This window comes from Trichechus manatus, unplaced genomic scaffold (genome assembly GCF_000243295.1).
Source record: "Trichechus manatus latirostris isolate Lorelei unplaced genomic scaffold, TriManLat1.0 scaffold00056, whole genome shotgun sequence".
Lineage (NCBI taxonomy): Eukaryota > Metazoa > Chordata > Mammalia > Sirenia > Trichechidae > Trichechus > Trichechus manatus.
This window is the reverse complement of record NW_004443992.1, coordinates 8,315,230-8,341,739: the sequence shown is the minus strand read 5'-3', so window position 1 is coordinate 8,341,739 and position 26,510 is coordinate 8,315,230. Positions and strand designations below refer to the sequence as shown.

The 26,510-nt window shown below is 36.7% G+C and overlaps 1 protein-coding gene across 6 annotated transcripts in view; it reads left to right on the top strand.

The window, feature by feature from the left end:
• ORC2 (origin recognition complex subunit 2) overlaps nucleotides 1–26,510 on the top strand; it is a 155,490-nt gene that overhangs the window by 85,395 nt on the left and 43,585 nt on the right. The window contains exons 13-15 of one of the 6 annotated variants that reach the window (XM_023732975.1): nucleotides 832–991; nucleotides 1,719–1,886; nucleotides 6,028–6,256. In XM_023732975.1, coding sequence (XP_023588743.1) covers nucleotides 832–991; nucleotides 1,719–1,886; nucleotides 6,028–6,256 — 557 coding nt within the window. Of the gene's footprint in view, nucleotides 1–831; nucleotides 992–1,718; nucleotides 1,887–6,027; nucleotides 6,257–6,521; nucleotides 6,538–22,801; nucleotides 23,015–26,138; nucleotides 26,208–26,510 lie in introns of those variants that run through there. The other 5 variants (XM_023732976.1, XM_023732980.1, XM_023732977.1 and 2 more) reach the window with 5 other exon arrangements.

The following is a 26,510-nucleotide window of genomic DNA, read 5'->3' as shown; positions in this document are numbered from 1 at the left end:
GGGGTCTTAGAGAAACCCAATAAATAACATCACCCTTCCCTATTTAAGTCTAGAGCCAAGTGATAAATAGACAAAATAATTGGCAGATGAAGAAACAAGGCATCATCCTTATTACTGATAAACATTGGCTTGAAAGACTGAACTCTCCCCGGCTCCCCACTACCCAAGTCTAACACCTGGAAAAGCTTACTGGAGAGGAAGTTTGAACTGGCAGAGCAGGCACACTTTCCAGGTTGCCAAATTCCACTGGTCCAGGTGGAGAGGAAGGGAGGGAGAAAGGCAATCCTGTAGCTCAAGATGTTTATCAGATTACACTAACCAGTTAAGAAATGAGGACCAATCAAAAACAGTTACTCTCCACCTGGATCTCTTACTCTTCTCCACAAGGAACAGAAAATGGTGGGACAAAATACCAGAAGTGTTGAGGGAAGAATTTTCTTCATGGAAATACAGGAGTGAAGAAAAGGCTATTATTTATCAGAATTAAATTTTACACATTATTTATCATTTGAAGAGTCAGAAACTTACTCTCTTTTATTAGTGTTCAAATGATAATTTTTCTTTCTTTGGAATGCTATTCTTTTCTCTTTGAAAGTCAACAACTTCAAGGAATCAGTGGGATATGTGACTTAACATTTTTAAAAATAAATCCTCATTTGAAAAGCCTACTTAAAAAAATACAGAACAGTGAAGATACCAGCATTTCTGACATATTTTACTTTTAAAGTACAAGTTTTGAATACATATTCAAGAATTATGGAAAGATGAAGTATAGAATAAGCATAAACTATATTGATTGTAAATTTGTATAGACTTATATCATCATTTTAGGTTGCCAATGCCATGAAAAACTCATTACCATTTGACGCTCCTGATTCTTCACAAGAAGGCCAGAAGGTACTTAAAGTAGAAGTCACTCCAACAGTGCCGAGGATTTCTCGTACTGCAATTACAACAGCTTCAATCCGTCGTCATAGATGGAGGAGAGAAGGTGAGTACAGAGTCCCTATAGTCCACTCATGTATTCTAGTAAATTTATCACTGTTTTTACAGGTTACATTAACCATAACATTATAGCAACATGTATAATTAAGCTAAAACTCTTTTCAGTTTTTTGAAATAGCACTAGAAATGTAATTTAAATGTCTAAAGTTATATATATATATATATATGACTCCTCTATGAATGCTAAAGCAAGAAATAAAATTAGGTTAATTTTTTTCCTTTTTTGAGCTAATAATACCAACAGGAAAAAAATATCTTTAATAAGTCTGTTACTATACTGAAAAAAAGGTGCATGTATGGGCATTGTGGGAGAAAACTATGTAAGTGGCCAAACTAATGGTATAATACAAGCTATCTATAAAAGTTAATTCTTGTTTTTAGATTTTTATCTTTGCTTTTAATTTTTTTGGTAAATGCTGAATCCAGCAGTATTTCATAGACATATGGTACTTGAATTGTCCAGTTGTCTTGCCTAAGAGATCTTAATTGCTATTTTAATGATCCCTATTTTTCTGTCCTATTCATTTGCAAACCTCACATTGTTCATCTGCTGCCTTATGTGTGTGCATGCTGTGCACACACATGTAACTATATGAATAGTGTTTGTGTTTATATCATATCCATATATACATTCTCTTATCTGCCTGGGTCAAAATGCTCAGAAAAGAATAGAGCAGCACAAAAGCACTAAAATTTTATATGTTGAATCCCAGATGGCTTTGACTTCTCAAACGAGGCTGACTCGAGTATTCCTGGCTCCCCGATCCAACACGGCTCCACTGACCTAGGGATCAAACGTGTGCAAGAGGGGGAGGTGCTGGTGCGCAGGACCCCTGAGCATGGCTCGCCGGAGCCCAACTCAGCAGCAGCCACAACAGAGGGTAGGAGAGAGATGAGGAGGCAGAAGTCAGTGAGGCAGTTGCTGGAGAAGGATCCTGACTCTCTATCCCCACGCAGAACATCTTTCCATTCTAGAGTGTGTGTCCACTACCCCAGGGTACATTACTTCCTCCTTGCAAAGCACACCCCTTGCCCCCCATATGCCTAGCACCAGGTCAGGTATAATCTTTAGTCACCATCTGTGCTGGCCTGGAGTCTGCATCTCTATGTGATCAAAGAACAGCTTGGCATGGCTACTAACAAGGCAGGGGCCTGTCTCCAAAAGGTCTGCAAATGCTTGGAATTTTTTTCATTACTGAGCATGTTTATTCTAATATTAGGAAAGGAAAAATGTGCCCAATGGACATGAGCCTTATTAGTCAATGTGAATTGATTTTATTCACACAATAATTTATTCTTTAAAAATCTATGAAGAATTTTAAAACATGAATATACTACCTTTGAGAAATTAGAATTGGAGCCAACCAATTTATCTGTAATCCCAGGGTGGCCAGTTAACAAGAATTTATTTTTTGTTTGATAGAGTATACTGGTATACTCTATCTGTGGATCAAGTTAACTGAGTCTATAAGTAGTGGACTACTGACTCTGTAAATGTGCTATCCTGTTGCACACACCATTTTATAATTTATTACAAATTACGATTGTATTACAAAGCTCTCAAATAGAATTGAAATGTATTCCTTAAAGGCCAGATATCCTACTGGGTCTTTGAAAAACAAAGTAGAAAACAGTGTAGGTATTGCAAAATAAGAATTTGCTTTGGCACCCCTCCCCCCATTTGTAAAAGATAACTTCTTTCTAGTAGGAAAGTATTTATGTGCTGTTTTGCGTATAATAGCATAGGAGTTGGCTTTGTGAAGGAAGGCAACAATAGCTGCCTAATTGGGGTTTTTTTTGCGTTATTTAATGTCTTTTATTATTTCATTAAATAATACACAGTATGTAATGTATTACTACTATGGAATCTTTACACTTACTTATGGAATATAATGTAGTTTTAAAATAGGGTATATATTTTTACTTATTTTAAAAACAGAACATACATGAAGTAATTACCTTTCAACTTAGGGAAGTCTGTTGCTCTTTTGGTACATTAGAAATTTGAGCATGCTCAGTAAGAATCTAAATCTGCCCTCTGTTTCCTTGCCCACTTGTCCAGATTGACCTTACTTCATTTAACAGTGTTGCATGTGCATGACCTAGGGTCCCAAAGAAAGAAGTTGCTGCTGTTTTGCAGAGATCATTCTTTAAATGGCTGTGGAAGATGCAGCAAAAACCTTTTTTAGTTTTTCATTATTTCCTTGGGTTACCCCTAGGAGTCAGTTTTATCTTGCCTAAATACGTTAAAAAAAAAAAAAAAAAAAAGAATGTAAGTAGATGTTGAACCCAGAGTTGGCCTAAATTGAACGAAGTCTGGTTAATGATTAAATGAGCCATTGAGATGTGTCTGCTACCAGTGTTACAGTGTTGGAGTATTTGTGCTAAATGACAGTTGATGAAATTCTAGAAAGTATGGATTAGGTTGGAACTTTCCTTTCAGTTCGTCAAAAGTCATACACTTTGAAAAAGGAACCAAAATAGTAGTTAATTTTGATATCTCCTATCAGTGGTAAAGAGATTTCAGTTGGTGAAGGGTGTAGCTACAAGGAAAGAATAATAAATTCCTTGAGTATGTTGGAAATTTCTAAAAAATTATTTTACCTTTTAGTCTAGATTAATTGTAGGCTTTAAATCAATAGAAGCTAAGTTTATAAGGAAAGGCAGTCATAAGTAGAAAGGTTCACTAAAAATCCTTTTCCATTGTCTGTTCTTTGGGTCGTGATTGGTATTGTTATCACATAGGGAGAAAATTAGAAAGGAAAAAAAGTTGTGAGATACAATTAATTGCCTTTTTATTCCTTGAGGTTTGTTAAACAGAAGGAAGACACTTACTAAAATCTATGAAAAGTTTTAGTAATTCTGAAGTCAGCTGGAGCATTTGGATTAACATCAATAATTGACTTTTTTTTAAAAAAAACTTGTTTTCTAGTATGATGGTTTTAAAGTTGTATTTATTGTATGTTGAAATTGAAGGGAAGATATGAGCCTATCACCTACCTTTCTTCGGAGTGTCAAGTGACATTCTATTTGTGACTTTTTAAGCCGAAATTAAAATTATTATTAAGCTGAGAACAATGCCTGTGATTAAAATATAGTCAGTGTTCCAATACATTGAAAAAACATTTCTTAGTGTATAAAATATCAGTAGATTCTCTTGCATGGTGGCTTTTATGTTATCATCTCTTTTATGGCCATATTGCTTGGGCATCAGATCTGCATGTAGCAAGATTCAGTAGCTAGCACTAAGTCTCTCAGACTCCTTTCCTAATAGATAGTCCCAATGTTACATTTCTGTTCACTCCCAATTTTATATTTTACTAATATCAGTTCTGAACCAGTAACTACTTTTTCTTGCACATTTAGTTCTTTATACTAATTGTAAGTAAATTATTAAGGTGATAGAATATCATCTTAATAATTAAAGTTTTTATTTTTGAGGTACATTATATACTCTTCTTTTGAAGAAGGGGTTGAGAGAAGTGGTGTTAGCTACTACTGTTCTTAGTAAACGCATTTTCATATGGCTTTGCATGATAATTGAAGACTTAAACTGCTGGATATAATAAAAAGGTGCTTTTTGCTTTAAGGATAGTCTATTTTATTCTCCTTTAGGAAGGAAGGTAATAATCCATATGAAAATATATAACTGAGAAAATATTTTATTTTTCCAGATATTATGTTAAATAAAAGATTATGTTTAAGTATTTTATATACATTTTACTTTGGTAACGTATCTCAAAATAATATTTGTTTAAAGCTGTCTGTCCTAACAGATTTAGGTTAAACTTTTCTTACAGTCTAGGAAATGAATTTAATGAGGTAGCAAACCACTATCAGTTTTTAAAAGGAGCAAATGTGTTACCTTCTAAGTGAATGTTGATCGTACTTTCAGTAAGAGAATTGGGCTTTCAGAAAACCCCAAAGCGAATATGTTTATGTATACTTGTCTCCTTCCCACAGAATCCCAAGATAAGGATTCTTTGTTAACTGCAGTTTCTCCATGAATCGTGTTGGGGCACTATAGTATTTTTATTATGACAGTAATACATACTCATTGTTAAAAATTTTAACTATTATAGTAATACATTATATGGAAAATAACAGTCCTTGTTAAATGCCCTTGCTGGTCCCCTAACCCTGCTGTCTCTGATAATCAGGCAAATATTTTCTTCACATTAAATGATCAAGCAAATATGGAAAACAGTAAGTAGGTATGTCTGTAAGATAGAATATGATTACGAAGTTACTGGAAGCAGCCTAGAGTTTTAAGTTAGATGTACTAGTTCTATGTTAAAGATTCTAAAGCCACATAGAAGCAGTTAGCTTTTGAGTAAAAATTTTATTGTAGTTAATCAGTGTTTAAGGAGCCCTGGTGGTGCAGTGGTTAAAGCACTCGGCTGCTAACCGAAGGTCAGCAGTTTGAACCCACCAGCCGCTTCATGGAAGAAAGATGTGGCAGTCTGCTTTCATAAAGACTTATAGCCTTGGAAACCCAGTGGGACAGTTCTCCTCAGTCCTGTGGGGTCGCTATGAGTCAGAATCGACTCAATAGCAATGGGTTTTTTGTTTGTTAATTAGGATTTGGCCTGTAGGGATACATGAATTTTTGTTGTAACTCTGAAAACTGAAATTAGGAGGGTCTCTCTTTTGCATGGTCTGTCTGAAGATGGCTTCAGAAAGATGAAGGGAAAAAATTTTTTTAATAGATATGGTCACCTCACATTGACAATTATTATTATTAAAGATTTACACTAAAAGAATGTTGTATTTTACGTAAAGTTGTTTTATGTGCTAAAATTTAGATAACTAAGTTAGTTTGTAGACAGCTTTACAAGAGATGGATTAATTAAACTAAATAAGCAGAATAAATATAATATTAGAATTCTGTATAGATTAAGGTTTATCCCCCTAATAAAACATTTCCAGCCAAACATTACCCAAGAGATAAGGTCAGTGTTGTTATTCACAGCTGCTTTCTATTTAATGAGCTATTGCTTAGTCTGTCTGATTTGTTTTTAGGTGCTGAGGGTGTAAATGGAGGAGAGGAGTCTGTAAACCTGAATGATGCAGATGAAGGATTTTCATCAGGGGCTTCCCTCAGCAGTCAGCCAATTGGGACAAAACCATCATCCTCCTCTCAGAGGGGAAGTTTAAGGAAAGTAGCAACAGGGCGTTCAGCCAAGGATAAAGAAACAGCCTCTGCAATCAAATCCAGTGAGAGCCCTCGAGATTCAGTAGTTCGCAAGCAGTATGTACACCAACCAGCCGATCTTAGTGTAGATTCAGTTGAGCTGACGCCGATGAAGAAACACCTGAGCCTGCCTGCTGGCCAGGTGGTGCCAAAAACCAGTAGTTTAATCCGGACAGCCAGTGCTTCCTCAAGTAAATCATTTGACTATGTAAATGGCAGTCAAGCAAGTACCAGCATTGGGGTTGGCACTGAGGGAGTTACTAATTTAGCAGCTAACAATGCTAATCGTTATTCAACTGTCAGTCTACAGGAAGACCGGCTAGGTCAAGCTGGAGAAGGTAAAGAGCTCCTCAGCCCAGGAGCCCCCTTAACCAAGCAGTCTCGATCCCCAAGTTTCAATATGCAGCTAATATCCCAGGTGTAGCTCTGACATCCTCTCTCTTCTTTCTGCTTATCTTTTAAACTGAACATTTCATTGTGTGAGAAGACACTTCATCCCACATTGTGAAAATATTGGTCATTGTAATCAGGTTTGATTTAGTGTAGGTATCTTCACACTGTATTTTGTATGGAAACAGCAATAAGGTTTTCTTTTTTCTCCTATATCTTCTCTTCACCTATTCCTTGTAAATGTGTTTGTGAAGCAGTATAAAATATATGCCTTTTCCATGCCTTCCTTTCTCCTTGGGTGATGTGCAATCCATCGTAGGCTGATCAGTCCCATTTCAACACTGTGAGACTGAGGATATATTAGAGGAAATGGTGTATATGATCCCTATGAAATGATTCTTTGGCTTTGTTTAAAAAAACAAAACGGGTTTGTTCTCATAATCTATAGAACTATGAAGACTACTGGATCAAATTTTTTTCTCTTTTAACCAGGAGTGCCTCAGAGATTCTGCTATGACTTTGGACTTCTCTGAGTCTGTGCAATCATTTTCTTGAGAAGCATGGGGAGAGGTGGCAGACTGCTGCGCTTTTTCATTAAAATGAGGGTAGCTGTTTATTTTCCTCATCTCTTTTCCTCATCTCCTTTATCCTGAAGACATAAATGTTGAATACTGAGGCATTCAAATCAAGTTGTGGCCTCCTCTGTTGAAGAAGGGGCTCTAAGTTGATTGTGTAGTTGATAATGCACTTTCAATGGCTCTGTAGTCATAATTAACATGTCTTCCCTCCTCCCCACAAGGACATAGGGTCATTTCTGTCCTTAAAGTTTGAACAACTAACAAATCAGAGCATCCAAGGGGCGTGTTCTATTTCCCAGGAATGATTGACACTTTGGTGCTGGGGTTTTGTTGGGGTGGGGGGTTGTTTAGCTTGTGTGGGATTGCGTGTGTGTTAGGGAGATTTTGCTTGCTTTTTTTTGTTGTTGTTGTTGTTTATTTTCCTTTGTGAGCTGATGATGACTGAAGTAGAGCAAGTACGTCTTCAGGTAAAGAGAGGGATTTCTCAGTCCACTTTCTGTGATGTCAGACTATTGGAGAAACCCTTTCAGCTGCTTTCTAGATGTACCTAAATTCAGTCAGATATTTTAGATTAAGATGCCTGAAGTCCTGATAGATCATATACTCCAAGAAAATACATCAGGGGCAGATAATTGGCTGAAAACACTGACACTTAAATGTGACACATTTTTATAGAACATTTCTACCAGGGAGCACTGACTTGATTTCTCCTACAAGGACCACACTGTCTTTGTGTTTAATGTAATGCAATTTGTGTACCTTCTAATCACCTATCTGCAAAAGTTTCTCACTTTTATAAAACTTTGAAATCATGTCAGTAAGCTAGATGTTGAATGTATGTAAGTAGCATTTGGTAACTGTGGTAAGAGGCTACAAAAATGCATTATTGGTTTAAAAAAAAATTCTTTTTTTTTTTAGTTCTGATTTGGTTAGATAAAATTTCATTATAACCTCTTCTGGGTCTCAGGCTCTACTGCTTGAAATAGAAGGGAATATATTGCGTTTTTGAAAATTAGTTTATTGTGAATTAAAATGTTTTAAGTTATCCTTCCATAAAACACATCAGAGCTATTAGTGCTTTGTACATTTAGACATTTTTACTTTATTATTGTGAAAAAATTATATACTGAATTTATAGAAAGCAAGTATTCTCTTAATTAACAGTTTAAAATTTTAACTTTACCAATTAAAATTACAGTAGATTTTGATTAATAAAATAATTAGAAAAATGCCTCTTATTTTCTTCACACCTAAAAATCTCCCTCCTTTTTTCTTTTTTGATTATAAAAGCATTTTTTAAAGGGGCTTTCTGTTAGAATCTTTATAAGAACAGTGATAATATTGTTTGAATTTGGTGGTCTATAACATTTTCAGCTCATATGGAAATGGAACACTAGAACCTGAACTAGTATCTATAACATTGCCAAAGTCTGCAGGAAAGCTAAAAGGTGATAGGTGATTTATTGATTTGTGTGTGTGTGTGTGTGTGTGTGTGTGTGTATGATGTGTACATGTATGTGTATATATCACAAAGATATATTTTAGATATCTCTTCTTTTAATTTGACTAAGGGATGGCAGATAAAAGAATTTTAAAACAGCAAAATAAACGAGGGATAAAGGTCTGTGACATACTGAGAAAAGCAAAGTTTCAGGAATAGAAGAAAAAGAGCATAGTACTTACCAGGGAGTGAAAGCTTGACCATGGCTGGAGGTCAGTCACTTTAGGAGATAATCACCTGGTTTATTGAGGAAGACTGAAGGATTGTTTTTAATTCAACAAATTGGGCGTTTACTGGCATCTAAATCTAGCATAAGTCTAGTTAAAGCACAAAAGAAGTACCAAATAGCAGCAAAGCTGTGCTAAATATAAGACAAAATTTCCCTTTGGTTTTTGTTAGAAATTGTATATCTATAAAATTGGTTTTGAAAAAGTTCAACTTACTTAGAGGGTTTCACTTATCAGTATGTGTATACATATATATTTTGTATATATACACACCCATTAATGTTTCGTGACCTGTAACATTTGTGTTCCATTCTTTTAGGCAATGTGATTTAGGACGAATGAGAAATATCTCACTTAGTTAAAACTTTACATTCAGGTTCTTAGAACAGATTTCCTGTGTAAGATGTAGTTAAAATGGAATGAGTTAGTTTAACAAGCCAAGCTTTTTGATATTCATTTGTATTATTTATTGGCATGTAATTTAAAATAATTTGTTTTAGCTATACAATAGCACTGTTAGAAATACTGACTAGCAATATTTGTACTTTATCCTTTAATAACCTTTTGTTTTATACTTTATAATTACCATTTTTAAAAAGCCTAGCCATCTATGAAAAAGCTATTTAGGGATAAAATAGTTGTTTTCTATAGTAGAACTATTTGATTGAGGCCATCTTTGCCAGGTTGGATTCAGGAAAAGAAAGTAGTATCTGAAGGCTTTGGGAACTCTTTTCTATGACGTTAATTTAAAATCATGTTACTAGAAAACAAACTAAAATGTAAAGTGAAAAGTTGAGTTAGAAGTAAGATTTTTAAATATGAAAATATTTTAAGAAGCTAGGAAGAAAAAATGGTTGTAATTTTAAATCTTGATCCCTACCAACACCCTGACCCTCCCAATTCATTCTATGGTGCCTACTTATTGTAGAATCAAAATTTTTGTGCTAGAAGAGAACCTAGAGATAATCTAGCTAGTCTCCCAACCCTGGTCCCCATATCCATCCTCAGGAAACTGAGACTAAAAGAGGTTGTGACATGATCAAGGTCACGTAACTCAGAAGCAGAGCCAGAATCAAACCCCTGTCTCCTGTCTAATGCATATTAACACCCCACTGCCTCCCTTTATGTGTACTACAATAAATGTGGTACATGACACTCTTCATTTCTACAGTTTATTTAGTTCTAGCCTAGTAGTTGGTGAATAGAGCACATTAAGAAAAGTATTACATCCAGAAGAAATGTAGAATAATAAACATAGACGGGGAAGTGTTAGAAATGTAGCTGTCTGTACAGATGTAAGGATAGATACATTGTTCTTTATTCTAATTTATGCCTTAACTATTTTCTGCCACATAACAGTAGTACGCTGCCATCTTATAGTTGATTATATTTCTGGGGATTTATTTAATGTGAAATAAAACCAATGAAATGGCTTTGATCAGTGTTTCTAGCTATTTTAAAGTAATTTTTGAATCAGCCAGCTTTCACAGTCACCAATGTGGCGAGTTAATTATATTGCACAGTAGAGTATTGCAAGGTGAAGATTAAATAAATTTTATTCCATTAATTTCATCTGCTTAGAGCAGATGCAAGCAATGTTTCCTTGTGTGATTGAAAAAGGCTTATAGCGTGAAGCAATGATTCCATAACGGAACAGTGACTGTGATGTCATTTAAATTGTGTATAACGTATAAAATGACTTAAATGCCGTAGTCTCAGCTATATAAGCTCAATATTTCCAACCTGTATTCTCAAATTCTACTTAGTAGCTTTAAATTAATTATAATTATTTATTAGACACTGGAATACTGAGAAAAGCTTCCTTTCGATTGTTGTGTTTGCACTATTTTTGTGAATATTTTAGTGAAGGGCCCCCCCGCCCCCACCTCACTTTGTGAGGTTGTATGCTCCATTTTTGAGTACTTTAGTTGTTGACAATCAGTTGTCTCATTTAACTCTCTGCATGTTCATTTGTAAATAGAAAAAATTATTCTCTGTATTTAGGGGTAGTACACTATTATACCAACACTGGCAAGGAGATCCCTCCATTTCAGATCTCAAATTACAAAGTAAGCTTTATTTTATGTTTTCAAAAAAAATCAGTTTTTCAGTTTAGAAAAAGTTTAATAGGCCATGCTAGTGGTCAGGAAGTCTATAAGAGTTTTAGGGCAATTTTTCTATACTGTGGCTATGTTAAACAGCCTGAACATAAGACTTTTTACCTTTCAAGTTAAATGATTATTATCATGTTTCAAACCACTAAGTTGTTTGAGACACTTATTTGTAATACTTTAATTTTTTAAAATGCGATTTTTAGAAACAAGTTGTTCGAAGACCAACTAGAAATTATTGATAGCTTAAGCTTTAAAAAATTAGAATATTTACCAGATTATAAAAAGATAGAATGCAGTATAAAATTATTAACAGTGCTAATAGAATCATAATGAGTCACCAGATTGGTACAATTTTCCATTGCCAAGCATGTCACTTTGATAATGTAAGACATAAATTTTAGTATTACCTGTGTTGTATGTATCTAGTGGGTGGGTATGTCTTTTTGGCACTGAACAGACATTGGAAATATTCAATAGAGTCAGCCAATGTGCACTTAAACCATGTTAGATTTTTGGCCATGCCAGAAATTTGTGTGGTTATCCCAAGCCATTATAATTAAAGGAGTCATCTTCACCCAATCTTCCCTTACTGATGTAGGAATGTTCCTTCTAAACCTGGCCACACACCATAAAATTTTGGTAACTTCAATCTCCAGTATTTTTAAAGTGATCTTAGCCCTTAGTCACATGAGAAATACACGCAAGAGGAAACAGTTCAGGATAGAGTGTTAGCAGAAAGCTGGGAATGATGTGAAATAACTGGCAGCATAGTACAGAATGTAGGTTCTATGTTTTGCTTTTGAATTTTGAGAAAATGTTTTCATGATGTTTACAAATTAAGGCACATTCAGATGTCTGCTGTTATGTTTAATATAGAATTTACCAAAAAAAAAGAATTAGGTGTAGATTAAGTATGAGTCTTTTTATTTTAACTGTATATCTGGAGGTAGGTCTAATAAAGAAATCCTTTTATTTCAAAGAGAAATAAGCTTAATTGGACAATCCATCTCCAGCTACAGAATTCATATCAATCTGGTTTGCTGTATTTGAGTGTCAGTATCAGAGGAATTTCTTTACATCTTCACTGATTACAAAACTTACCAAAGAAAATGTATTGACTAAATATAATTTTTAATGTAATTAACTATTAAGGAATTAGGCCCCTTTAACATAAAAGATTGCTTTCTAACCGTGGGGAAAATAAATATTAAAAGGTCCTTTGACCTAGAAAGTAGGCATACAGTAGCTGCAAGATTCCATTTGAGATTTTATGATGTCAGTAAAAATGACAACATTCTATGCTTCCAGCAAGGTACCAGTTAAATGTTATGTCTTCAATATTCCTAGTGGAATATTTTCATGTCCCTTAAGTCAAATTAAGGATTTTGCTTGTCAGTATTGAATAAAAAGGGGAGGATATTTCTAAAATTGGTATATTGTATGACTGTTTTAAAAAATAAAATTGAGGGGGGAAATTATGGATATGCACCTCTGTAAATGGGCAATTTCAAATATTTCTAGTACGTATGGTATTGGTTTAAATGGTATGGTTCGTTTACATAATTTATGTACAGGATCACTGGGTGTTTTTTTCTTTGCAGAAAAACATAATTGGGTTAAAAAAAAGCTAAAATACTAGTTTTGTAATGTAAAAACCAATAAGAACTAAAGGTTTTATTTAGACTATTAAATGATGACTTTTTTGAAAACATGAAATATAATTGTATATTAACTGATGTTCCAAACAGGTTCTATGTATTATTTTTCCATATCAAGTGGTAATTAAAAAGTAATGAATGTATTGATCAGACTATTTTGAAAAGAGAATATTTGCTAACAGTTACTAATGTAGTTTTTTTTAAGTTTTATCATCCAAACGGAATTGAGAGATATGCTCCATGTGGTGTTTTTAAGCATTTCTAGTAAGTTGATCTACTAATTTACAATGAATCTTTTTGGTTCTTATTCTAAAAATTATGCTGGCCTTACATTCAGTTTAACTGGTTGAGTAAAACTATTATTATGGTTTGAAGATTATTTTCCCACTATTTTTCTCATGATAATTTTGCTCTACTGAGCTACAATTTCTGAAGGATTTTTTACTACTTTGGCATTATATAGTCTGATCTCTGTCACAGTGGACAAATAAGCAACAAATACCTACTCGCATATGTTTGCTTGATAAAAGGATATGAAATGTATAGAACAGCTCTTCTTTCTCACCAGCATCAACCTATAGCTTGGTACAAACTTATTAAGTATTTGGAGAATAGTGCTGGTGAAAATTTAAAAACGATAGGCATGCAGAAAATATGATCTCTACTGAATGATGTCCTTTCAACTAGTGAAAACTTTCATTTTTTTCAGAGTTGAAGAAAAAAAAACACACATTTAAGATCATATTTATTGGTGCATGTAAGCCATTAACTGTCTTACTGAACTGGTTAATGCTGTTGATTGTTGAAATGTGAAATGTAGTCACTGTTGACCTTGTAAATACTTGCCAGAGATGAGAAAATATTTTAAGTTATTGTAAATAAATATGTATAAAATTCAGTATCAGTCTGCAATGCAGATACATATCTAAGATGTTAAATATTGTGCTTCTTGAGAGATGTGTAATTTTTCCCTAGATGTATCTAGTTACATTAAGAATGTAAATTTTCTTTTGTACAGTATAAAAATACAGCTTTATTTGGCTTTTCATTGAATTTCCCTGAGTTGATTTTATATCTGACCTAAATTTTACACTTTAAAATGGTCCTTCACTATATTTTTTTTCAAAGCATGCCATTTTATTTATGTATGTCTGAACTTTTTTTTTATGCCACACTCTTTTAAGTTAAGGCAATAGCTATAATTACATATAAATCATAAAGTAAGTAAGAAAGAACATGAAGGCAGGAGAGAAACTAATACATAAACTATGTGCCATAAAATTTCTGTATGTTGTTGGGACACAACAAACTTAGCACTGAACTTTAATGCAGCCAATGTAAAAAGAGAGATAAGATTAATTACATGATTATCAGATATTTTTAAAATAAAACAAATCAGTTTTAGGTGTACCACGACTATTTCTAGTACCAAGATGTTAAAACATTTTCTTTCCAGGTCCATGTTTTCTTTGTTGTTCATGTTTTTACCAAAAAAAAAAAGAGGGGGAGGCAACATTATTACAGTACCATTTACACTCTCTTCACCACTGTATGGAAGTGCCTGTTTCCTCACACCTTCACCAGCAGCTAGTTGTCTTATCATTACACTTTTTTGTCTTTCCCACACTTGTGTTTTTTAAAAATACTTTAGCCTTCTCTTGGAACATGGGATTAATCAAGGGCTGAGCCCCAGACCTGTGTTTCCTTTCCCTTTGCATACACTTCCTAGAAAAAACTTGGTGCCTTTTTTCCTTATGGCTGTTATTCCTTGCCTATAGACTAAGCTTTATTCTCCATTTCAATTCAGGCAATACAAAGCATATCGTCTTTTTGGTATCTTGTGTATTATACCAGAATCCAAAACTGCTGATACAGACTAGTAGTTCCGGAGGAGAATGGTTTAAGGCAGCTCACAAAGCTTATGTTTTTTCTCCTTGAATCTGTGTTAGTTAGGAAGTAAGAGTTTTACAAGTTGACAATTCCAAGTTTGTCCTTTTTTAAAAAATGTAATACTTTTCATTTTGAAAACCTCAGAAAATACAGAAAAATTACAAAGTGAAAAATTACTTTCCTTTAAGTTATTGTAATAAAATTGTGATATTAATAGTATAGTGGAGGCACTATCCTTCATACCTCATATGTCTGGTCCAGGCCACAATATTTTATGATTCAAAGATTCTTCCCACGTGAATGGAACAATGACAGCTAACATTAGGTGCTTAGGATGTGCTGTTTGCTCTTTGAAGAAAATGCAGTAATGCATTTAATACTCAATACTATCAGAAAAATACTATTATTCTCCTTTTATTTAAAAAAATATATATATATCTGCCCAAGGTCACAGAGCTAGAGATGGTGGAGCTGTGATTGAACACAGACACCCAGACTCATGGATTTGTGTACCTGCCCATCATAAGATACTGCTTCATGCAATGTTGATTGTTCCTAGCTGTTGGTATACTTGCCAAACACCTGCCCTGTCCCCATAAGGCCGTGGCCTCCGTGGGATGGGAAGAAAGGGAAGGTTGGATCTCTGTAGAGCTAGATTACCAATAGGCAAACTAAATCCATGAAAGAATTAAGCCCTAATTCCCTAGGCATCCATAGTTATAAATCAACTTTTCTCCTATGTGTATACAATGGTTCTAGTTAAGCACCATCCTCAGGAGAATTAAGAAAATAGTCTTTCTGTGGGTTCATAGGAGGAACCTCAGTTGAGAAAGGCTGATTTAGAGCATAATAAAGTAAAGGAGGCTCCCAAATATAAAACTTAAAAATGTTTGACGGTTCCCTCCCACACACAAAAAAGCTGTCAGGTAGCATGGGGAAATTGAAAAATTACAATTATTTTATGATCTAATATTATTTTAAATGTCATAAACCCAAAAAAACCCACTTTTGTTGAGTCAGTTCCGACTCATAATGACCCTATAGGACAGAGTAGAACTGCCCCACAGGGTTTCCAAGGCTGTAAATCTTTACAGAAGCAGCCTGCCACATCTTTCTCCCACGGAGCAACTAGTGGGTTCAAAGGAGGGCAGAAATCTTGTGCTTAGGGCCTCTAAAGGTTTTAATCTGGTCATGGGTCATAATCCAAACAGGATGGTATAATATGTGGTAATAGTCCTAGTCTTGTTCAAGAAGTTAATCAGAAAGGGGTGAGACTGACTTGAAGGACCAGTCATTTTTGGCACTTTTACTTAGGGAACAGTGTTTAACACACGTTAGGAATAATCAAAACATTTTTTTATGGCCATGACATGCTGACCAGTACAAAATTAGTTCTGAATCATTATATAATTTAGCAAAAAACACTATTACATTAAGTAGGATTTTCATTTTATTCCCCCAGTGTTCGGAAGGGAATTTCCCAAACAGGCTTTAACTTCATTTCCTCAAAGTAAAATAATTATGGAATTTTTAAGAAATCTATAGATTTAGCTTATTCATAATTCTGTTAATGTTAATAATGGCTTTATGGCAACCGTAAAGCTTTTCTGTATTGAGAATTATTTTCTAAAGCTAGTCTCCCAGAATTTGAATTATTGTGTGTATATTTTTTTAAGGGTTACTCTGCCAGGTCTTTCATTACTAAGTTGATGATGTCACCCTGTGTGTGCCTTGTGGGGGATTCACTGCCTCATCACTGCTGTAAGAACAACCTGGAGATAAGTGGGTTCTGGCTGCCTATTTTCTCTTCATCCCAGATGGTCAAACATAAATAATTCTCTCTTGAGCATGATTGAAATCAAATTGACATCTAAAAAAGTCTCTGGGCAGAAATTATTTGCTCAGGCATCTGCCACTGACATTCTAGATCTATGGTACCCATATCAAGCATGTGTTTCATGCATACCATCTAGGTCGTTTCATGTCTGACAAAAATTTTTATTGCCTATTTTTTCATTCTCTCTAGCTCAGTGGTTCTTAACACTAGCTGCACATTGAAAACCACCTGGGAAATGTTTTTAAAATTATGGTAACCAGGCCCCATTCAAACTCTGTAGTGGGATCTGGCATCAATAGTTTTAAAAGCTCCCCAGGTAATTTTCATGTGCAATCAGGATTGAAAATTCCTCTCTATAATCCTATAATTGAATTTTGGGCATTCATAGCTAAACTCTCCCTCTTCTATCCAAAACCACTGACTCAATAAAATTTTTTCCCAGAGAAATATATAAAATGTAATTGACACCATAAGAAAGTCCATAAATATACCAAGATAAGTAAATACTCTGATCCATGTCAGTGCTGCAGTTTGCCTTCTCTACTACTTTACCCAGACCACTGAACACTGTAGGTATTAGTACAACTTCATTGGCCCCAACCTGAGACCCTCAGCATTTTGAGTTCCTTGTACTTCTTGACCAGCCCTCTTTCTCACTTCCCTCAGTTTGTTCCAAAGTTTCATCACTTTAAGTACCACTTTCTCAGCAGCTTCAAGTCTTACATCCTCCATAAAATGGAGGCCATCATGCTAGAACATTGTTAATTTCCTCTTCTCCCCTACCACTTCAAAGTTCACAACTATATCCTTTATCCTAAATCTTTATCTCTAGGCCTTGGCCTCTTGAATTTCAGACTCCTATATCCACTGTCTGCAGAATACTTGGAAGTCCCTCAGGTACCTCAAAGTCAAGATGCCCCAAAGTAAACTCTCCTCCTCTCCCACCCTTCCCCTCTATCTGCAGTCTCTCTCACATCACCACCCCTAATTGATACCTAGCCAAGCAAGGATAGGTTGGAGGATATTCCCTCTCCCTCACCTCTGTATCCAGTCCTCAAATCCTGCTGACTTTGCATCCTATTTTGCAAATCCATCCTTTCCTTTCTACTTCTAAAGCTGAAACTCATGGTCTAATCTTCCTATCTAGACCGCTCCAATAGCCTCCTAGCTAGTTTGCCTCTCTCAAATGTGTCTTCGTTAGTGAGTGATGTAAAACAGCCGTCAGTCTCCTAGTTAAAATCATTCAGTGGTTCCATCATGGAAGATAAATTCTATGCTCCTTAGCCTAGTATACAAGGACCTGAGACCTACTTCTCCCACCGCATCTTTTATGACTTGCTACCAGTTTTGTACTACTGTACTCTTCCTGAAACCCCTTCTCTACCCATTCTCTTTTGCTTGACTAGATCGTACTTACTGTTTGAAGTTGGGTTGGGCTTTCCCCTGCTACCCCATCCACCCAACCTAGGGTAGGTGGTAGTTACCCTGTAGTTTTCAGTACATACTACTAACTTCTCACTTACACTTTTGGTGTATAGAAATTATCTGATTCTTTCTATACAACTAGACTCTAAATTCCTTAAGATTAAGGGATATATCTGCACCCTACATTCCTGACAGGTAGGTGCTCAAAGTTTTATTGAATAAACTGAACTGTTCAAAAAAAAAAAAAGATCCAGAGACAAAAGAGATTTAAGGAGCAATAGCATCCTTATGAAAATTTTCATGTTACTGGCAGTAAAGACAAAAGTTCACTGCATTTCCTAAATTTAGGAACCAATACAAATGTTGCTTAATTTGTACTTAAGGCCTACCTGGTCATTTGAATCTTTCACTGGTATGGATGCAGCTATTTAGATTACATTTCAATTTGAAACATATAAATGGAGAAGACCATATTCTTAAATTTGATCATGTAAAATATGGCTTGGATAAAAAAATCTTTTGAATATAAAAATAATTAAACTTGAAAAAATGATTTCACATTTTTAAATCAATCAACTCCCTGAGGAAAAATATGTAGAGATATGGTGATTTTCCTCATTGTGCTGACAGATGAGTCATTGGCGAAGAAAAATTTGCAGCCGATATCTTGATGTTACAGTCTGTTGTTTCAAAATTAAATAAAACTTTAAGAATTATTTTTCCTTTAAAAATATAAATTTGATGACTTTTTAAAAAAAATATTTTGTGTTTTTTTCATTATCTTCCCCTAAGGGGCTTTTTGGAGCCCTGGTGGCAGAGTGGTTAAGAGCTTGGCTGCTAACCAAAAGGTTGGCAGTATGAATCCACCAGCTACTTCTTGGAAACCCTGTGGGGCAGTTCTACTCTGTCCTGGAGAGTCACTATGAGTCAGAATCGACTTGATGGCAATGGGTTTCGTTTTGGGTTTTTTTTTTACATATTGTTCAGTGACATTGGTTATGCTTTTCACAATGTGTCAACATTCTCATTATTCCCATTCTGGTTGTTCCATTTGCATTAATCTAGTTTCCTTGCCTCCCCTTACCTTCTCATCTGTGCTTCAGGGTAACTGTTGACCATTTGATCTCATATAGATGATTTTTTTAAAGGAACATAGCGTTATTGTTGTTACGTGCCATTGAGTCAGTTCCGACTCATAGCGACCCTATGTGCAACAGAACGAAACACTGCCCGGTCCTGCGCCATCCTCACAATCATTGTTATGCTTGAGCCCATTGTTGTAGCCACTCTGTCAATCCATCTCATTAAGGGTTTTCCAATTTTTTGCTGGCCCTCTACTTTACCAAGCATGATGTCCTTCTCCAGGAATTAATCCCTCCTAATAACATGTCCAAAGTATGTGTGATGTAGTCTCACCATCCTTGCTCTGAGGAGCATTCTGGTTGTACTTCCAAGACAGATTTGTTTGTTCTTTTGGCAGTCCATGGTATATTCAGTATTCTTCGCCAACACCACAATTCAAAGGCATCAATTCTTCCAGTCTTCCTTATTCATCATCCAGCTTTCGCATGCATATGAGGCAATTGAAAACACCATGGCTTGGGTCAAGCACACCTTAGTCTTCAAGGTGACATCTTTGCTTTTCAACACTTTAAAGAGCTCTTTTGCTGCAGATTTACCCAATGTAATGTGTCTTTTGATTTCTTAACTTCTGCTTCCATGGGTGTTGATTGTGGACCCAAGTAAAATGAAATCCTTGACAACTTCAGTCTTTTCTCTGTTTATCATAATGTTGCTTTATGGTCCAGTTGTGAGGATTTCTGTTCTCTTTACATTGAAATGTAATCCATACTGAAGGCTGTGGTCTTTGATCTTCATCAGTAAGTGCTTCAAGTCCTCTTCACTTTCAGCAAGCAAGGTTGTATCATCTGTATAACGCAGGTTGTTAATGAGTCCTCCTCCAATCCTGATGCCCTGGTCTTCTTCACATAGTCCAGCTTCTTGGATTATTTTTTCTGCATACAGATTTAATAGATATGGTGAAAAGATACAACCCTGACGCACACCTTTCCTGACTTTAAACCATGCAGTGTCCCCTTGTTCTGTTTGAACAGCTGCCTCTTGATCTATGTACAGGTTCCTCATGAGCACAATTAAGTGTTCTGGAAATCCCAATCTTCGCAATGTTATCCATAATTTATTATGATCCACACAGTCAAATGCCTTTGCATAGTCAATAAAACACAGATAAACATCTTTCTGGTATTCTCTGCTTTCAGCCAAGATCCATCTGACATGAGCAATGATATCCCTACTTCCACATCCTCTTCTGAATTTGGCTTGAATTTCTGGTGGTTCCGTTGATGTACTGCTGCAGCCGCTTTTGAATGATCTTCAGCAAAATTTTACTTGCGTGTGATATTAATGATATTGTTAGATAATTTCCGCATTCGATTGGATCACCTTTCTTGGGAATAGGCATAAATATGGCTCTCTTCCAGTTGGTTGGCCAGATAGCTATCTTCCAAATTTCTTGGCATAGACGAGTGAGCACTTCCAGTGCTGCATCCATTTGTTGAAACATCTCAATTGGTATTCTGTCAACTCCTGAAGGCTTGTTTTACTCCAGTGCTTTGAGTGCAGCTTGGACTTCTTCCTTCAGTACCACTGGTTCCTGATCGTATGCTACCTCCTGAAATGGTTGAACGTTGACCACTTCTTTTTGGTATAGTGACTCTGTGTATTCCTTCCATCTTCTTTTGATGCTTCCTGCATCGTTTAATATTTTCCCCATAGAATCCTTCAATATTGCAACTCGAGGCTTGAATTTTTTCTTCAGTTCTTTCAGCTTGAGAAATGCCAAGTGTGTTCTTCCCTTTTGGTTTTCTACCTCCAGGTCTTTGCACATTTCATTATGATATTTTACTTTGTCTTCTCGAGTAGCCCTTTGAAATCTTCTGTTCAGCTCTTTTACTTCATCATTTCTTACTTTTGCTTTAGCTATTCGAGGTTCAGGAGCAAGTTTCATAGTCTCTTCTGACATCCATAGCACACACAGGTAATATTGTTTTATAAGCCAATCTATTACTTAGCTGAAAGGTGACCTCTGGAGTGGTTTCAGTTCAAAGTTTAAAGAGTATGTCAGGGCAATAGTTTTGGGCGGTTCCTCTAGTCTCAACCAGTCCAGTAAGTCTGGCCTTTTTTAAGAATTTGAATTTTTTTCTACATTTTTCTCCCATTCTATCCCGGACCATCTGTTGTATCCCTGGTCAGAAGTTCGTGGTGGTAGCATCTAGTTCTTCTGGTCTCAGGGTTGATGAGGCCATGGTTTGTGTAGACTGTTAGTCCTACAGACTAGTTTCTTCTTTGAGTTTTTGGTGTCCTTCTTTCTCTTTTGCGCTGGACAAGTAGAGACCAATAAGTATTAGATGGCTGCTCACAAGCTTTTAAGACCCCAGAAACTACTCACCAAACTAAGCTGTAGAACAAAAACTTTATGAACTATGTTATGCCAATTGACCGAGTTTTCCCACTACTATGGTCCTAAGACTTCAAACAAATCTCATGAGGTGTTTATCACATTCTTTTTTATATTCCTTGTTTTGTAGATATAAAATCTTTTATCTTTGAGATTTTGTTAGTTTGGAATAAGTTTTCTTCTGGGTTCTGTATAGTCTGTTTCCTCTTGATCTATTTGTTTTGTCTCTTTGCAAGGTGAGGCTTTATCGAAAAGTTTGGTGATACTAAAACTCACTTGAAGCTCAGCTGGCAGGAGTATGGCTTATTAGCTAGTAGATTTCATGCTGCTCTTCTGACTTCAGAGTTTCCTGTAAACTTAATTTCTGAGGCTATCTGGAGTTCTGTGACAAGAAGAGGCTTGATTCTTATTGTCTCCCCCCCGCCCTTTGCAGGCCTGGGTTTGTTTTAACTTAGCTCCTATCTTGTTCTTTTAATTGCTTGTATGTTTATACTTAAAAAAAATATATAGTATTGTTAGTGGATAATACTGTATCCCAGCCAGGTTCTTTCCTTTTCTTCATTATCTTTTCTGCCTCTGTTCCTTCTATTTAAGGAGCCCTGGTGGCACCCTGAGGGCACAGTGGTTAAGAGCTATGGCTGCTAAGCAAAAGGCTGGCAGTTCGAATCCACCAACTGCTCCTTGGAAACCCTGTGGGGCAGTTCTCTCTGTCCTATAGGATTGCTATGAGTTGCAATGGACTAGACAGCAACGGGTTTGGTTTGTTTTTTGGTGGTGCAGTGGTTAAGCCATTGGTTGGCTGCTCACAGAAAGGTTGGAGGTCCAAACCCACCAGCTGATCCGTGGGAGAGAGATGTGGCAGTCTGCTTCTGTAAAGATTTACAACCTTGGAAACCATATGGCGCAGTTCTACTCTGTGATATAGGGTCTCTATAAGTGTGAACTGACTCCACCGGAAATAGGTTTGGAATCCTTCTATTTATCTTTCCTTTTCATCCTATTAGCAGTCTGATCCCATCTCTATCTTCAGTGCCCTGGCCCTAATTCTCTTCTTTATAGAGGACCATTTCCCCTCCTCCAAATCCTGGAGATGGACAAGATCTACCTTTTACACCAAGAGAGGAAAAAGTAAAAAAATAAACTCGCAAGTAGTCCTCATCTTTTTTCTTAAAAAAAAAAAAAAAGATTTTAAAAATCAGTAATAACTTCTAAGATTGCCCACCGGTTTTTCCAAACAACATTTCAGATTTCCTTAGATACAACGAACACTTCCTTCTCCCTTCCCCGGAAACGGAAAAAGAAAAGGAAAGGCCCTGAACTCCAACGCTCGGGGATTCGTTTTCCCTCAGGTTTCCTGGTGGGCGGTGCCGACTGGCCGACGCCGACTGGCCCGCAGAGCCGTCGTTCTCAGCCGGCTTCGCTAGTTATTGGCTGTCCAGGGCACCGCCCCTTGAGCAGGGCGGGAGATTTGGTGTGCGGCTGGCAGGCCTCCCATCCCCCAGTGGGCCTCCTCTCCCTACTCAGTCCTGCTCTGGCGTTCTTTCCGAGTACTTGCCCCTCTGGCTGGGGCCAAAGCAGCTTTCCTTGCTGCGACGACTCCGCCCGGCGGCGTCCAGCAGGCGCAAGACGGCCAGGGCCACGCCCGGCGGGGACCTAGCGGTACGTTGTGGGACGACGGGGCAGCCTGCCTCTTTCTCCTTGGCTGTGGGCTTCTAAGGTGAGTTGCCTTGCGCTCAGCCTTAGCAGCCGAGCTGGGGCGTCTGCATCCCGGGTTTTGTGTTTCAGGGCTTACCCCCGGCAGCTAGGGCAGGGTCGCTGCGCCTCCCACTTCGCTCTCCCCAAGCTGGCCCCCTGTCGCGGCGGCCCGAGGACCCCCGGCTGGCGGAGCGCAGCCCGTTGGTCAGCAGCTGAGGCCCAGGGCGAAGTCTGTGGTATTTGTTGCAGTGAGAGGCCCCCTTTGGGAAGACTGTTCGTCTGCCTGTCGTCCAGCAGTGATAACCCTTCCATGCTAGGGACGCCCGAAACCAACATGCCCTTTCCCTGCCCTGAGGAGTCCTCTGCTTGTAAAAGGAGAACACATGAAAATCTGTAACGAAAGTAGGAAAGCGCCCCGTGAGCAGAGCAGGTACAATGAGAGATGAAAGGTTAAGAGATTGCATCCCAGAACTACACTATAGCGACAACCTTTGATGTCATCCCAGACTGGAAGCACCAAATGAGTCCAGCTAACTGAACGGTCACCCTGGGTCAGTGCTTGGTTGTAAAATGTTGATAAACTAGGATCCTTCGATACAGCTTTTAAAATGAAAAGGATGTTGATGCGTTACTATTCATTTTACAATTGAAATCAAATTAGACTAAAATTTCCTAGTGGAACCATGAGACAGCCCCTTAGTTAAATAACATTTGGAAGAAGAGTAAATAGCATGGTCCTGCACCTTTGTGTAATGGCACTGCCCGTTAAATGAGCATAATCCATTCGTCACTGATTGAGCACTTTTTCTGTTGTTAGATGTTGAATGAAATGTAGAGATGTACATGAGATTTGCATGGTAAATTGAAGTTTAGAGTAAAGATACCAATACTACCAGAACATTTAATGAGCAGTTTCATATGCCAGGCACATGATCTCATTTAAGAGACCCAAAATCGCACAGCTATAAGGTATAATATTAAAATTGGTGCTTAACCGTTAACCTATACCACTTTCTTTTTAAAGGATTATGTTAAAAAAAAATTGCAACAAAATTTTTATTTGCTCTCAAAGGAGAGTGTGTTGCTGTTAACACTAGGTGCTGCTGTATTGCCTTGCAGTTAACTTTGAGTGTGAGTTTTCTATCCCCTAACTCCTGGAGAGGAGCTAACTCACAGTAAGCACCCAAGCCAGTGCCTTGAAGGGTCATGTTGTTATGTGCCGTCTAGTCAATTGGGACTCCTAGCGACCCATATGACAGAACTGCCCCATAGGGTTTCCTAGGCTGTAATCTTTATGGAAGCAGATCGCCAGATCGTTTTCCCACAGAGCGCTGGGTGGGGGCTCAAACCGTCAACAGTTCGATCAGGAGCCAAGTGCTTAGCCATTGTGCCACCAGGGCTCCTTGAAGGGTCATAGATGGTCACTAAATATGACACATTAATTTATTGTGTGATTATTAGGTAGTGTTTTGTTTTTTCAGAGACTGTTGGAGAAGGAAGGTCTTTGTAGACATTTCTTCAGTTTGTTGATTCTGTACTATATAATGAGAAGCCTTAAAATCTAGATAAGGAAATTTGTGTATAAATGAATTCAACAACAAACAAGAGTTAGGCTGCTTCTGTCCTGGCCATTCTTATGCAAAATACCATAAGGAAATTATCTAGGACAATATTCAGTTACCTAGAATATTTGTTTTTAGATTTTCTTTGAAAGTCTTTCTTATTCCCCTGAAGGAACTACTAAACTTTTGCTAATGAGAATTATGTAACTGACCTTTCCTCCTTTTCACTTTGGTTGCCAGGAAGCTCAGAGCCAAAAATTCTTTGTATTTTCATTTTCTACTATTCTTTGTATTTTCCCCGGTCCACACTCCCTATTAGTATTTATAGTTTATCATTTGTTTTATTGCATTTGTTCATTACCACTGCTTCAAGTCCTTTGTGGAACACAGCAGTATATAATTAAGTAAAAATAACATAAATTATGCTGAATCTGGCATGCCATATTTGCTTTATAGAACTGGTTATGTTTAACCTAATGAACCAGAAAATTACTGCTGTCTATATAAATCTTTGGATATTTGAAGTACTTCCATATGGGAAAATGAGTAGACATATTATGAATAGTTTCTAGAGATCAAAGCAAGAGTTTAGGTTAACAGATTTTTATTTAATGGCAGGAGAGGTGTGTGGTATAATAGAATGATCAGGGACTTTGGATTCATCAAACTTGGGTATCAGCCCTAATACACTTTCTAATTATGTCAATTTGGGCAAGTAATTTAATACCTAACGTCAGTTTTACTCATCTGTAAATTGGGAAAATTATATGCAATATATGTAATACCTACCTCAATAGTCTGAGGATTTAGTGAGCTGGTGTACTTAAAAGTGTCTAATACAGTGCCTGACAAACAGCCCCCCCCCCCAAACTGTTAGTTTCTTTATGCAAATGTCATATAGATACATTAAACTTTTTCTCTAATACAACAGGGTGCCCTAGAATAGGAAAAATATCATGACTAGAAAAATGATCCAGAAGCACATTTTACTGGTAGTGGCCATATAGATTATAAAGTGTTATGTTTATATGCAAAGTATAAATGTCATAGAGTTGTTGGGAGGATTAAATGAGAATACATATAAAGTAGCCAAAACTCTGTATAGCATGAAAACCAGTTGCTGTTGAGTCGACTCTGACTCATAGTGACCCAATGTGTGTCAGAGTAGAACTGTGCTTCATAGGGTTTCCAGTGGCTGATTTTTCAGAAGTAGTAGATCACCTGGCCTACCTTCCAGGGCATCTCTGGGTAGACTCAAACCTCCAGCCTTTCAGTTAGCACCTGGTGTGTTAACTGCACCACCCAGGGACTCCATCTGATACATAGTAGTGCTCGAATTTTGGCCTTTTCTCCCCTCTCTCTAATATCCTGATCTCAATATAAGAGGAGCTTATAGGGCTTCCAGGCCAAAATGGTAGAAATCTTTTGACCATTACAACACCATCATAATTTAACTCTGGCTTTATAAGGACTAAGTTTATGTGTTCATCTTGTTTCTTAACATTCATGGACTCCTTGATTTTACCTTTTCACTTTTGCTTTTCTGTTAGCTGAACCTGTCTTGAGTTCTTTTTTGAATTACAGGTGATTCTACCTGAATTTTCCAGCTGCAGAATGTGTAATACCTTTAAAGGTAAATGAAAACTGAAACAGGTAATTGCATTGTAATGGTTGTTAAAAAGAAAACTTGGCACCATTTTGTTATCTGTATGCAAATAACTTTGTCTCATGAGGGTCACAGTCAGTAGTTCCTCTTGTCAGGAGAAAAGACAAAAACAGGATTTACAAGAGAAAGGGGAGAGAAAAAAATTCACTGGGCTCACTGCATCTTGGTTTACATTTTTTGGGTATGATGTGTTGGAATCATCATTGATTGGTTTCAGGCCATTAGCTTTGTAAGTTCTGAAACTAAATTTTGTCAGAGTAGCCACAGTTGATGAAGCTTTTGGTTGCCAA